Source organism: Tasmannia lanceolata, unplaced genomic scaffold (genome assembly GCF_043159265.1).
Source record: "Tasmannia lanceolata isolate RefF3 unplaced genomic scaffold, GAP_Taslan_0.1 ptg000257l, whole genome shotgun sequence".
NCBI lineage: Eukaryota > Viridiplantae > Streptophyta > Magnoliopsida > Canellales > Winteraceae > Tasmannia > Tasmannia lanceolata.
In genome coordinates, this window is record NW_027518932.1 from 132,758 (window position 1) to 145,579 (window position 12,822).

A 12,822-nucleotide genomic window follows, 5' to 3' on the forward strand; every position below is an offset into this window, starting at 1 on the left:
TAATAAATACTCAAACAGGGAAAATCAAGAAGAAATTAATGATTTTTTAAACCAAATTCAAGATCTTAAAAGAGAAAATGAAAAGTTGAGAATATGTCTAAATAGGTTTATTAATGGGGATAGAATTGTAGACATTATTCTTAAAAGATCTAGATGCACAACTTACTATAGAACATATTTTGCATCTAGAAGGCATGCTAACCCATCCATAAGATGTCACTATTGTGGATCTTATGGACATTATAAATTTCAATGTGAGCATAGAAATCAATATTCTAAATGGGTTAGAAGGAATGGACCCAATAAAACTTGGGTTCTAAAAGCTCCAACATGAATCATTGTTTGAGTTTTTACTCAGATTTAGGGGCTGGAGCTAAAAATTGAAAAATCTTTACAATTTGAAAATGAATGTTGAAAATCATTTTGAGATGATGAGTTAAGCCGAAGGTTGAACTTAAAATGAAAATTCTTGAGTCCTTGGCAATTTCTTTTTGAAAACCCCCTCTTATATTGAATTTCTAAATAAAAAAAGAGGGAGTTGTAGTTTTAAATTCTATTTGACTAAGGCGAACCTAAAACTTATGTATTAATATTTCAAAACCCCTTGATATTTTGATATGCTCTCATCTCTTCTTTATGTGGATGACAAAGGAGGAAAGAAATTTGGTGTTATGTTTTAAAGTTCTAAGTTGGAATATCATTTACTTCAAAACATATTTTATTGGAAAATCCCTTGTATGATGTCATCAAAAAAGGGGGGAGATGTAAGCCTAATTGTTCAACCCTTGGCTATCTTCTATTTTATGATGATTCAAAACACAAATGATTATATGTACTAATTGTGTTTGTTATTTAAGTTGAAGGTTCGTCAAGGTTCAAAGTCAAAGCAAGAGGAGATCCATGAAGTTGAAAGGGACTAGAAGACACAATTTGAAGAAGATCAAAAGTCAAGTCTTGTGTCAAATAGAATGTAAAATCCAATCCCACACTTAGGATCCAAACAAGGCATCAAAAGAGGGTTAAAATACCCCAAGTAAGCTAATGGAATGAAGAAAATCAAGCGGACCAAGTTCCCAAGGCAAAACAATAGGAAAATATGAAATGGCCAAAATTCAGGGGGGGGACGGTCGATCGAGACATGGTCGGTCGACCGGTGCCATTCTGATATAAAAAAAAGGAAAAAAATACATTTACACCCCCTCTTGTTTCTGACAACTCTAACAGTGACTTTCAAAACGTGACAAGTACACCCCCTGAGGTTTCAATTTGTGACAAGTACACCCCCTCCTTCAACTGTCCGTCGGTTTAACCTGATAGAAAGACTAAAACTAACCATGGTTAATATTTTGACGCCAGAAACACCCTCATTTGCAGAGGGATTAGGGTTACGCCATTTTCCACTGCTGCCGTCGCCACCTTCGGCCACCGCCGACACCTCCGGCCACCGCCGTCACCTCCACCACAAACAATGAAACCCCACCCATGGCTACATCAAAGCCACATTTCAAGAAAAAAAATAAAACAAAAAAAGCCCTAAAATATTAGGGTTTATGTGCAATTCATGATAATGGTGCGAATGAAGATAAATAAAACTCCTAAATCAAGGGTTTATGTTGATAAATAAACAAGGGTTTGAATCAAACCCTAATTTCAGTTTTTAAGTAACCCTAATTTCAGTTTTTAAGTCTGAAAACCTTAATTTTCAGTTGGGGAAGACGAGGGCATTTTGGTCATTTCTACCTCGCCATCTACTCCGTCACGTTAAAACAACTTCAGGGGGTGTACTTGTCACGTTTTGAAAGTCAGGGTTAGAATTGAATGTGTTAGAAACTAAAGGGGGTGTGTCTGTATTTTTCCCTTAAAAAACATGAGAGAGCCTCTGGCGGTCCACCGTGAGTGACTTCGCAAGTATTTTAAATAGCCTAACGGCTAGTTTAAACTATCCATTACAGAGCCGTTGGGGGTGTCCCAAATGGCTAGTTTTTGGGTTTTTGGCTATAAAAGGGTTCTCAAACCACTTAGACAAAATCAACAAGCTCTAATATACACTTAAAGCATCTCTTGAGTGAAAAGTCACTCCTTGTGCCTCTCTTCGAGAAATCTTATGAGGGATTGGATTCAAGCTTTAAATTGTATATCTTTATGAGAGCATCTTGTGTAATTGCCTTTGAACAATGCATTCCTTCATTCTTTTAATCTTATATTTGGCAAGTAATCAGAGATGCAGAGCCTTCTCCGAAGGTGAGTGTTGGGAGACATAGATCCGTCTCCGTCGACAAGTGTTGAGGCGCAGAGCAACCTCGTTGTATTGGTTTGATCTTCACCGTTAAGAACAGATTTTAGTGACCATCAACAGTTGTGGTGGAGATGTAGGTCTGGGGTTTTAAACCGAACCCCTATTAAATCTCATTGTACTCCTTCCCTTATCTCCTTTACTTTACTTGTGCATTGATTTTAAGTTCTTTGTGTTTATTGTTAAAATTTTCTTTGATTTAATTTCTTAATCAATCCTTTAAAAGGGCACAATTTTATAAATCTAATTCGCTTCCCCTTTGGGTTGCAATCACCTAGGCCTACACATATTTATTTTCAGATTCCTTGCAAGATTCCATTGCCGCCATGTATTCGGGCTCGGTACAGGATAATGCAACCGTTGGTAGCAAGTTTGACATCAAACTAATAAGACCATTCCTAAACTCGAATACATTACCCATAATAGATCTTCCTTTGTCCATAACATTAGCATAACTTGCATAAAAAAAACCATGCAGCGACTTCGAATCCTTCTCATATGTGATAGCATAATCACTAGTACCTCTTACATAGAAAAGCGCTCATTTGACTGAAACTCGGCAGTGGAATCAATATGCACGGCAGAAACAAGATTGAGCTAAAAACAAAAACTTTTCGATCCACCAACTGAACCAAGATCTTAGTTGCTAGATTAATCAATGTTTATGAATTGAAATTCGGATGGTTAAGGACATTTACCAATTGGTTGACCGATACTGCCAATCTCTGCTTGATCTACTCCCCATTAGGTACCCGACGTTTCTGAAACCCAAGCTGGTCCGGAAGTCGAAGTAGTGGCTTCTCAAACCGTGCGGTTGAAGGAGAAATAGGAGAGAACTTGGAATCCTCTCCCAAACTAAAACCAATAAGGCTTTCAAGTTCTTCTAAAGAACTAGAAACAAAACTAGAAGCGGGAAAAAGAAAGGAGAAAAATGAAATTGGGAGGGGAGATGGGCTGGACGAATTTTGCATATGGGTTTCCAAATATTGCAAGTAATCCAAATTGTCCACCCATCCCCTCCGTTTATAGAGTTCCCTCTAGCAATTCGTTCCCTTGTATGTGTCCCCTTGATTTTGGAAACTAAATTCAATTAAAACTCTCCGTTTCTTAAACATGTAAAACACATGGATACTCAAAATGATTTTTTCTTATTGAATGTTACCAATAACCAATGGGACTTTTAGAAATAGGAAACCTTCTCCAACTCAAATTCTCTCTTTTCCTTTTTAAATTTCCACCAATAGGAAATTAGAATAAATCAACCAATGGGATCTCTCATAACTGTTATCCAATAGGATTTGAGCATTTAATAAGCACATGTTAATTAAGACATGTACACACCATAATATGGTGTATCTCATCTTTAATACATGTGTGTGCACCCTATGTATGGTGCTCTTCCTCCCTGTATCACATATAGTGGATCCAATCCATATCACACATACGATCAAATCTGAAACCCATATTGTCCAACAATCCATAAGGGTCTAGCGAGTTGTGAGTGTGATCGGCCCAGGGATCCAATGATCATTCTCACAGGGTCCACAATGGGCCCTACTGTGATCTCACGCAATGTAGTCCAACTACGATAGCATTAGGCAAGTGACCCCCACCATGACGTTACCCTGAAGAAGACCATTAGATCAAATTACCCAAATCACATCCAATGTGTAGTCCTTCCTCCAATCCTTCATTTACCGAGTTGGGTCTTGTGGAGGGTGGACATCAATTACCCCATGGGCTCACTCAATGGTATACCTTTCTATCTATCAAGCTTGGGCCCGCAAATGCATTTGCAGCTCCCTTTTGAAACAATCAATGTTTTTGAAAAACTTTGATAAACAATTTATCAAACGGATTGGCCAGTCATTATTTAATGGCCTAGCTGAGATCGAAATTGCAAATGATTTTCCTCTATGGGAGGGGTGGAGGATTCAATGATGGGCATCACTATTGACCCCACGGGTTTACCCCATGACCCAGCACTACCCGCTGGTAACCCCGGACCGGGGACTACTGTTAGATAGACCAAAGCCATAAGGTGCGCCCACAGACTAAAAATATCCCTCAGGTCTAAGGACATATCCAAGGGTCCTGTCTGACAGAATAACCTTATCCAATTCCTTGTCCACAGGTTATTCTACGAAGCCATCCGTTCAGTGTGTGATCCAATCATTTCGCCCATTCCACCTACTTAGAATCAACTACCTCAGTGACCTAGATAGGCCACCCCAATGCGTATATGGAGGCAGGTTCGATTCTAGTTGTGTACAGGTACGAGATGTCCAATCTCAACCCCAACCAAGAACATTCTAGGTCTGCAAAGAACCTGAAGATCATATCTCCCCACCACATAATCTCAATGTGCATGACCTATCCTACGATGCTACCTAAGGATAAAGGTGTGCCTAGAAGCACATTAGGTTAATGGTTTATCTATCTTTTAAGGGTTTCTAACATCTAAAACCTAAGGCTCCATGGGTTGACCAGTCTCATGCTTGGGTTGCATTCATGGAAGAGAATTGTGTCTCCACCCTTAAACAATTGGGCATATAAGTTAATAATATATTGTTGCCAGGCATATTCTCACGATTCACTCCAACAAATACCCAATAGATGTCATGTAACAATAAATAATAGTTGCAACATTACAACAACTGGATTTTGATTAGGGCACACACCCTAACAATGACGGCTTCTGAATGCGCTTTACCCAGATTCCCCATAAACCGGCTTAAAACTCCAACCGCGTAAGTAATTTTTGGCCTAGTATATACCATGGAAAACATCAAGCTCCCGACAAGGGTAGCATATGGGATTCGATCCATTTTCTTCACATCCTCTTCCGATTTTGGGCACTGATTGGAACATAACTTAAAGTAAGCTGCTAATGTGTCTTTATCGGCTTAGACTTGCTCATCCCAAACCATTCAAGCACCTTTTTTATAAACATCTTTTGTGAAAGCAACAAAGTTCCAAGGATAAAAAGAATGGAACTTTGTTGCTTTCACAAAATATGTTTGTAAAAAAGGGGCTTGAAAGGTTTGGGATAAGCAAATCTAAGCCGATAAAGCCATCATCAGCGGCTCACTTTAAGATATGTTCCGATCAATTCCCAAAATCGGAAGAGGAGATGAAGAAAATGGATCGAGTCCCATATGCTAGCATTGTTGGGAGCTTGATGTTTATCGTGATATGAACTAGGCCGAACATTGCTTATGCGGTTGGAGTTTTAATCCGGTTTATGGCGAATCCAGGTAAAGCACATTCGGAGGCCGCCAAATTGGTGCTTCGCTACCTAAGAAGTACTACTGATTATGTTATGATATATGGAAAGGATTCGAATCCGTTGCATGATTTTGTTGATACAAGTTATGCTAATGATATGGACAAAGAAAGATCTACTACGGGTTATATATTTAGGTTTGGGAATGGTCCTATTAATTAGATGTCAAAGCTGCAACCAACGGTTGCATTATCCACTATCGAGGCATTAAGTTAAAACCTATGGATTTATTTTGTGATAACATGAGTATCATTTATTTGGCCAAGAATTCAATTTTTCACAAAGGACCACATATATATCGGTTCAATATCACTACATTTAGGAAGTCATTAAAGATGGAAGGATCTATTTGTTGAAGGTGTGAACCAAAGAGAATGTGGTGGATATGCTCATAAAGATGGTTCAAGGAGAGAAGTTATATTGAAGTTTATCTTCCCCCAGTCTCAAGAAGGAAGGGTTGGCACGCTGGTGATTGTGCATCAAGGTGGAGATTGTTAAAATGGTGACGCATGAGCACCATTTTTTTATTTCTTTTTTCGAAGTCGGTATCTCTTGGTCTTTTAAATGGGATGTTTTCCTTGCCTCTCTCATATGGTTTTTTAAAGACAAAAGATAAATAGGGTTTAAAAAAGGAGAAGAGTGAGAGATTTGAGAGGAGAAAAGGTTTAGACAAGAAAAGAGGGGTTTCCTCTTGGGGCTTTAGGAGGGCTTTGTGGTAAAGCGGAAACAAGTTTCTTCTTCTTGGTTTTCCAAGGTGTGTTCCTCTTCTTATGGTGTGCCCATCAAATGGATGGTTTGGATCTTCCTATGGTGTGGCACGTACAGTACTTTTTGGCAAGTGGGATTGGAAATTAGGGATCTGCTAGGGACTATCGATCAATTAAATGAATCTGAGAGCAACCACCTTTGTCCTCAGGTTAATAAAATGAATAAGACAAAATCTTAGCCTGTGTGGGTTGTGTGGCTACTCTCACATGCAACAGCCAAGCCGCAACATGCCTGAAGTGATTGTCCCTAGTAAATCTTTAGTTTTAAACCTAACATTTAACAAAGTAAAGTGATTGTCGCCAAAGGATGTGGGGCGGGGATGGGGATTAGATATTCCCCATGGGGAGGGGAGGGGGATTCCCCATGATCCCCGCAGTGGGGAGGGGAAGGGGAGGGGGAAAATTCCCCGCATAGGGCAAGGGGTAGGGGACCCCAACATCCGGCCCCGACCCGCCCCGTTGCCAGCCTTAAGAAAGATCTCTCAAGGAGAAGATGCTAGTGTGTTTAAATCTGTCAGTGATAACAAACTGATCTTGATCAGTTCTTCTTCATGCATTCAACAAGAAAATAATGGAATGAAGAGAAAAAGGACTATAACACTAGTCTACAATTCCAATTCATTAACAAGGAAAGAAAGAATAAAGGAGAAGAGCCTCTCTCTCTCTCTCTCTCTCTCTCTCTCTCTCTCTCTCTCAAATCAATGTCATTCTCAGAAATGAAATGAGATTGGCTTCATATAGACAGCCCTTACAACTAACATCAACCAACATAACCCCCAATGGTAAAGAGACTAAAAAAGGACATGTATAATAATCAAATGATTAATAATGATGACTACTAAATATAACAAAATATGGAAGGACAATAGTATAATAACATTACTATTGCAAGTAATGGTGAAGCAGATGCACCAAAGGATGTAGTGCATCACACTTGCCTTCTTAGAAAGAACTCGGCCCTGAGTTCACATAAATTCCACCCGGGAATTAGTCCACCTGGATCAAAGATGAAGATATACACACCCTCGTCCCAAGGAATATAACCTCCCACCTTAATTCTCTTATTGAGTTGTATCTTACCATGTGATGTGCGTGGGCTAGTAGAATACCTATAATCCCCAATTCAATGTCTGCTGAATATGACATATGTGTAGTAGTCCGCTGTTTAAACCAAATATGACATATGTGTAGCAGTCCACTATGTAAACGTATCATATATAGAATTGACAACCATTAGCCCCATCTCCTTCTCTTTGAAATGACAAGTGTAAGGGCCGTCTCTCTCTCTCTCTCTCTATCAGCATTAAAATCATTAAATGTTAAAAACGAAATAAATGTAAAGTGTAATGATAAAGGGCGGTGAAACTTTGAGAAATTCGGGTGATAGAATTTTTTTTTAATACTTTATAGGTTCTAATAGTTTATATAAAAATAAGCCATGGAAAATATTAATTATAAGGGCCGTGACTACAAGGTTCTAATTCTTCACACGCACACACACGCACACGCACGCACGCACTAGCACACTGGCGCACACGCACATAGGGATTTGCTAGCATTCATCGCAGAAGCCATTTTACGGCTGCGCTGTTGTATGTGAGGGCAGCCACCTCGTGAATGAAGACAAACTCTCACATCGCGGATGGTCTGTTGATGGATGCTAGCAAATCCCTACGTACACTCACACACGATATAGTTACTTAACTTTTAAAGAGGCAATTCCTTAATATTCTATTTGTAGATACGATTAATTTAAAATTAACCTATTTACACATTATGCCCCTTCGTATTTGATTGTTTAAGGCGTTCATATATTTGGCCCGATTGCGGATGGACCATTGTTTCAAAAATCTCCATTGTGAGACAATCTTAGAATCTAAATTTATGGCATATAAATGGATGAAAATGAATTATTGTAAGTTTAAAAAAAAAAAAAGATTAGCGGCATTAACTTATCTATTTTAGGAATGTTTTAAAAGATCAAGAATGGTAGGGATTATTATTTAAAAACAAGAATAAGTCGCACCCTTAGCGAATTCATCAGAATGATAATCTCTTCAAAATTTGGGGAGTTTTCTTAAAAAAATTGGACCATTTACAAATCCTAATTATAAGATATATAAGACCATATGTAGATACATAAGACATGAGAGATATAATAGCTTATATTACGAAATTTTATTAGTTTTTTTATAAACACATAAGATATAAGAGATTTACTCTTGGCATTTACACTTATCTGTTCAGATTGTATAATTATCTTCGTCATATGCAAAAGAAAATTTAGGGCAGAATGTGAAATTCTCATCATTTTTATTTGTACCATGAGCTTTATCTTAAATGCGAATGATTTTTTAAATTAAAAGAAATTTTGTGTAGTTGTTTGATTTTTTAACTTTTAATAATTTATGGACAAAGGAAGATCTATTATGGGTTATGCTAATGGGAATGGTCCTATTAGTTGGATGGCAAAGTTGCAACCAACGGTTGCCTTATCCACTATCGAGGCCGAGTACATGGAGACAGCGGAAGCTTGCTAGAAAGTAGTTTGGCTTCAAGGTTTGATGGGTGAGATTGGCATCGAGTCAAAACCCATGGATTATTTTTTTGTGATAACATGTGCATCATTTGTTTGGCCATGAATTCGGTTAATCACAAAAGGACCAAACATATATCGGTACAATATCACTACATTCAGGAAGTCTGATGGAAGGATCTATTTGTTGAAAGTGTGAACCAAGGAGAATGTAGTGGATATGATCGTAACGATGGTTCAAGGAGAAAAGTTAGATCGAAGTTTATCTTCTCTCGGTCTCAAGAAGGAAGACTTGGTATGCCGATGATTATGCATCAATGTGGAGATTGTTAAAATGGTGACGCATGAGCACCAGTTTTTTCATTTTTTGTTTTTTTGGAGCGGGTCTCACTTGGTCTTTTAAGTGGGATGTTTTCCATGCCTCTCTCATATGGTTTTGTAAAGGCAAGAGATAAAAAGGTTTTTAAAAAGGAGGAGAAGAGTGAGAGGTTTGAGAGGAGAAAAGGTTACTACAAGAAATGAGGGGTTTTCTCTTTGGGCTCTAGGAGGGCTTCTCTGGTGAGGCGAAAACATGTTTCTTCTTCCTGGTTACTTAGGGTGTGTTCCTCTTCTTTCATTCTTCATTTCCATTAGTTTTTCCTTGCAACCCTAGCATAATGTTGGAGGTTTTTTTAAGGGGATTTCTCCTCATACTTAGTGTATAGATTTGGGGGTTTTTTGTGATTGTATAGAAGGTTGGAGAGAAGGGTTTTTCGGTGGTTTTTACAAGTGTGGAGGTAACGTTGTGCTATTTGGTTTGAAATAATGGACCTGTGTTACCTTGTCGTTGGATGTAGCCCATTATGGTGAACTGCATATATTGTTTTCTTCTTGTGATTGCTTGTGATTTATTTCTTTTGCTCCTCTTAAAAACTGGGCTGCTGTTGGATCAAATATCAAGGGGGTACCGCCCACATGGGACTTGACCGTCGGGCACCGTATTAAAACTCTTGTTTTATAATATTGTAAAGTAGTAACGGTTTGCTAGAAGAACTCTTAATTTGACAATATATTTTCTGAATTATAGTTTATAATGTAAAAGATATTAACAAGGGAAAAGTGTTTCTACTCGGTCAAAAGTAGATAACGTCGTCTACTACGTCGCATGAAACAAAGTGGGCCCACATTGCTTGGATAATCCAGAGCATTCATTTGTTAGGCCCTGAGATAGATAGGGTGTGCCCTAAAAATCAACTTCAAACGATCATCCTAACCCTTCAATTTGTGGAGGTTAAAAATGGGAGGTTCATAGCCCTCCATATTTAACCTCCACAAATAGAAGGGTTGGGATGATCTTATGGTTTTTATTTTATTTTATTTTATTTTGGCACACCCTAACTATTGCGATCAGGACCCAAACAATGTGGGCCCCACTGTAACTTTGGCCGACGGAGTAGATAACGTATCTACTCGGCCGTGTAGAAACACTTTTCCCTATTAACAATTAGATTGGTATGGTAATTCCATCACAATATTATCCGAAAACATGAAATTGTCAAAACGATTTCCCGAAGGAAATGATATATTAAGACGTTTTTTGATAAATTTGCCATCAGTGGATCAGGATCATCCTATCATAGTTTTAACGTAGATGATGGATGGATTTTTTATGTGAGTGGGGGTCCACCATATCAACAGCTTGAACGACAGAAAATCGACACCAATTATTTCTCAAATCGCATATTTGAAAAACATCCAAATGGTCAAAGGAGTTTAAAATATATTTATTTACCATTTAACCAAGTTTTGGCAACTAATCTTTAATAGCGAAGTAACGAAAATAAATTTTTTTATAGATGCTGTAAGTTTTTTTATAATTACAAGTGAAATTTTATTTTCTACCCCATTCCTCCGCATATCCATCCTTTTGTTTGTGCTTTCTTGGAAATGACTATTTTCAGGGAAAGGCAAACAAAAGGTGGAAATATAGCCATTCTTAAGAAAAGATAAACAAGAGGAGGTGGTAATGCTGAAAAGGGGTCGGGAAAAATCAATTTCCTAATTAGAGTGGTATTGGCCAACCTTAAAAAAAGGTCTGCAAATTAGCAATCAAATGGGTAGGTATAAATAGGGTAGGCATTGTTCGAGACCATGTGGGAGATCACCCAGTTTGATTTCAGCATGTCCTTCGCTCGGCTAATAGGGTAGCGGACCGTTTCGCGAGAGATGGAGTAAATTGGATCTTTGATTTTCTTCCTCCATAATATGTTGTTTCTTATTTTTCTTTGTCTGTACTCATGACCAGTTGGGTGGTGGGGCAAGCCCCACTTATTAATTTAGATCTAAGCATTTAAAAAAAGGGCAGGCATTTTTCAACTCAGATAAGTTACATTATAATTTAGGTACGAAAAGATTGTTTCAACTTTCACAGAAAAAAGAGTCTGACGACTGCTTCTATTCTTTGCGGGGAAAGATCTACTTGGATGAAAAAAATAGATTAGATAGCGTAGTTGTTAAACCATATATTGATTAAGTTGTAACAAGACCATTTCCATGAAATCACATGACACTTAAGCCATGCATCTGTTTCTCTCTCTCTCTCTCTCTGCCTATAAATATGCACCCATTCTAAGCTTCTTCCACACCATCAAAACACTCGCACCCAATACTCCTCTTTAGATTGATAAAATGGAGAAGGCTACTCCCCTCCTTGTACTTGTACTCCTTTCCTTGGCATCTTCTCTTACCTTTGCCGCTGATCCCAGTCCTCTACAGGACTTTTGTGTTGCTGACAATATGTCTCCAGGTACAAATGCTTTTTTTTTATTTCTCAATTTAACTTCCATTAGTATCATGATAATCACGTGTTTGTGCAAACCCAATTCCATTTTTGGTAGGTATTGTGGGGTTTGGCTAGATGACTTGAGAAATATTGTTATTGCATTTACTCTGCGTGTGGACACCGGCCCTACGTGCATGGGTTATGTTTTTTTTTATTGGCTGATCTTTTTTTGATGTTTTTCCTTCTCAGTGTTAGTCAATGGCGTGGTTTGCAAGGACCCAATGCTCGCTCAGGCAAGCGATTTCTTCTTTCCAGGGCTTGACATGCCACGCAACACAAATAACCGAGTTGGGTCCAATGTGACCGCAGTGAACGTGGTCCAAATACCAGGACTCAACACTCTTGGCATCTCCATGGCTCGCATAGACTTTGCACCCTACGGACTAAACCCTCCCCACACACACCCAAGGGGCACTGAGATGATTGTAGTTCAAGAGGGCACCCTCCTCGTTGGTTTCGTCACCTCTAACCTTGCAAATGGCGAAAATCGGCTCATATCAAAGGTCCTCAATAAGGGTGATGTGTTTGTGTTTCCAATAGGTCTCATTCACTTCCAATTCAATGTTGGACAGACCAATGCGGTGGCCATTGCCGCTCTGGCAAGTCAGAACCCAGGTGTGATCACCATAGCTAATGCCGTCTTCGGATCAAACCTGCCCATCTCCGATGATGTTCTCGCCAAGGCCTTCCAACTTGACAAGAAAGTAGTTGATTTTCTTCAGGCACAGTTCGGGCCCAAAAACTAGATGACTACCGACAAGGATCCCATGCATTAACTACCATAGTGTATTGGAATATGCAAACTTGATGTTTGCATTTCTTAAAAGAGTAATAATAATACAGTCTGAGTATGTCACTGGGGAAATCAAGGGATTGATTGACTATACAATCTTGTTTTTCATGAATTCGTCTCTCTCTCTCTCTCTCTCTCTCTCTTTCTCACACACACACACACACACACACACACACCGATCATGAAGTCTGCAACAGGATGATCCTAACCCACTGATGGGAAACATAAAGTCAAAGTGAAGCCCAAACTTAAAGCGAGGGATACACTACACATTCTGATGGTTATCTTTTATAGTTCATCACAAAGAAATTCACATAGGGTTCATC

The 12,822-nt window shown here is 38.7% G+C and overlaps 1 protein-coding gene across 1 annotated transcript; it reads left to right on the forward strand.

Annotated features, from left to right (window-relative positions):
• The first annotated feature begins 11,480 nt into the window (after positions 1–11,480).
• Positions 11,481–12,512, forward strand: LOC143867519 (germin-like protein 8-2). The gene is made up of 2 exons (XM_077376121.1): positions 11,481–11,667; positions 11,893–12,512. The coding sequence occupies exons 1-2, from the start codon at positions 11,550–11,552 to the stop codon at positions 12,447–12,449; spliced, it is 675 nt and encodes a 224-aa protein (XP_077232236.1). The 5' UTR covers positions 11,481–11,549; the 3' UTR covers positions 12,450–12,512.
• Positions 12,513–12,822: the final 310 nt, after the last annotated feature.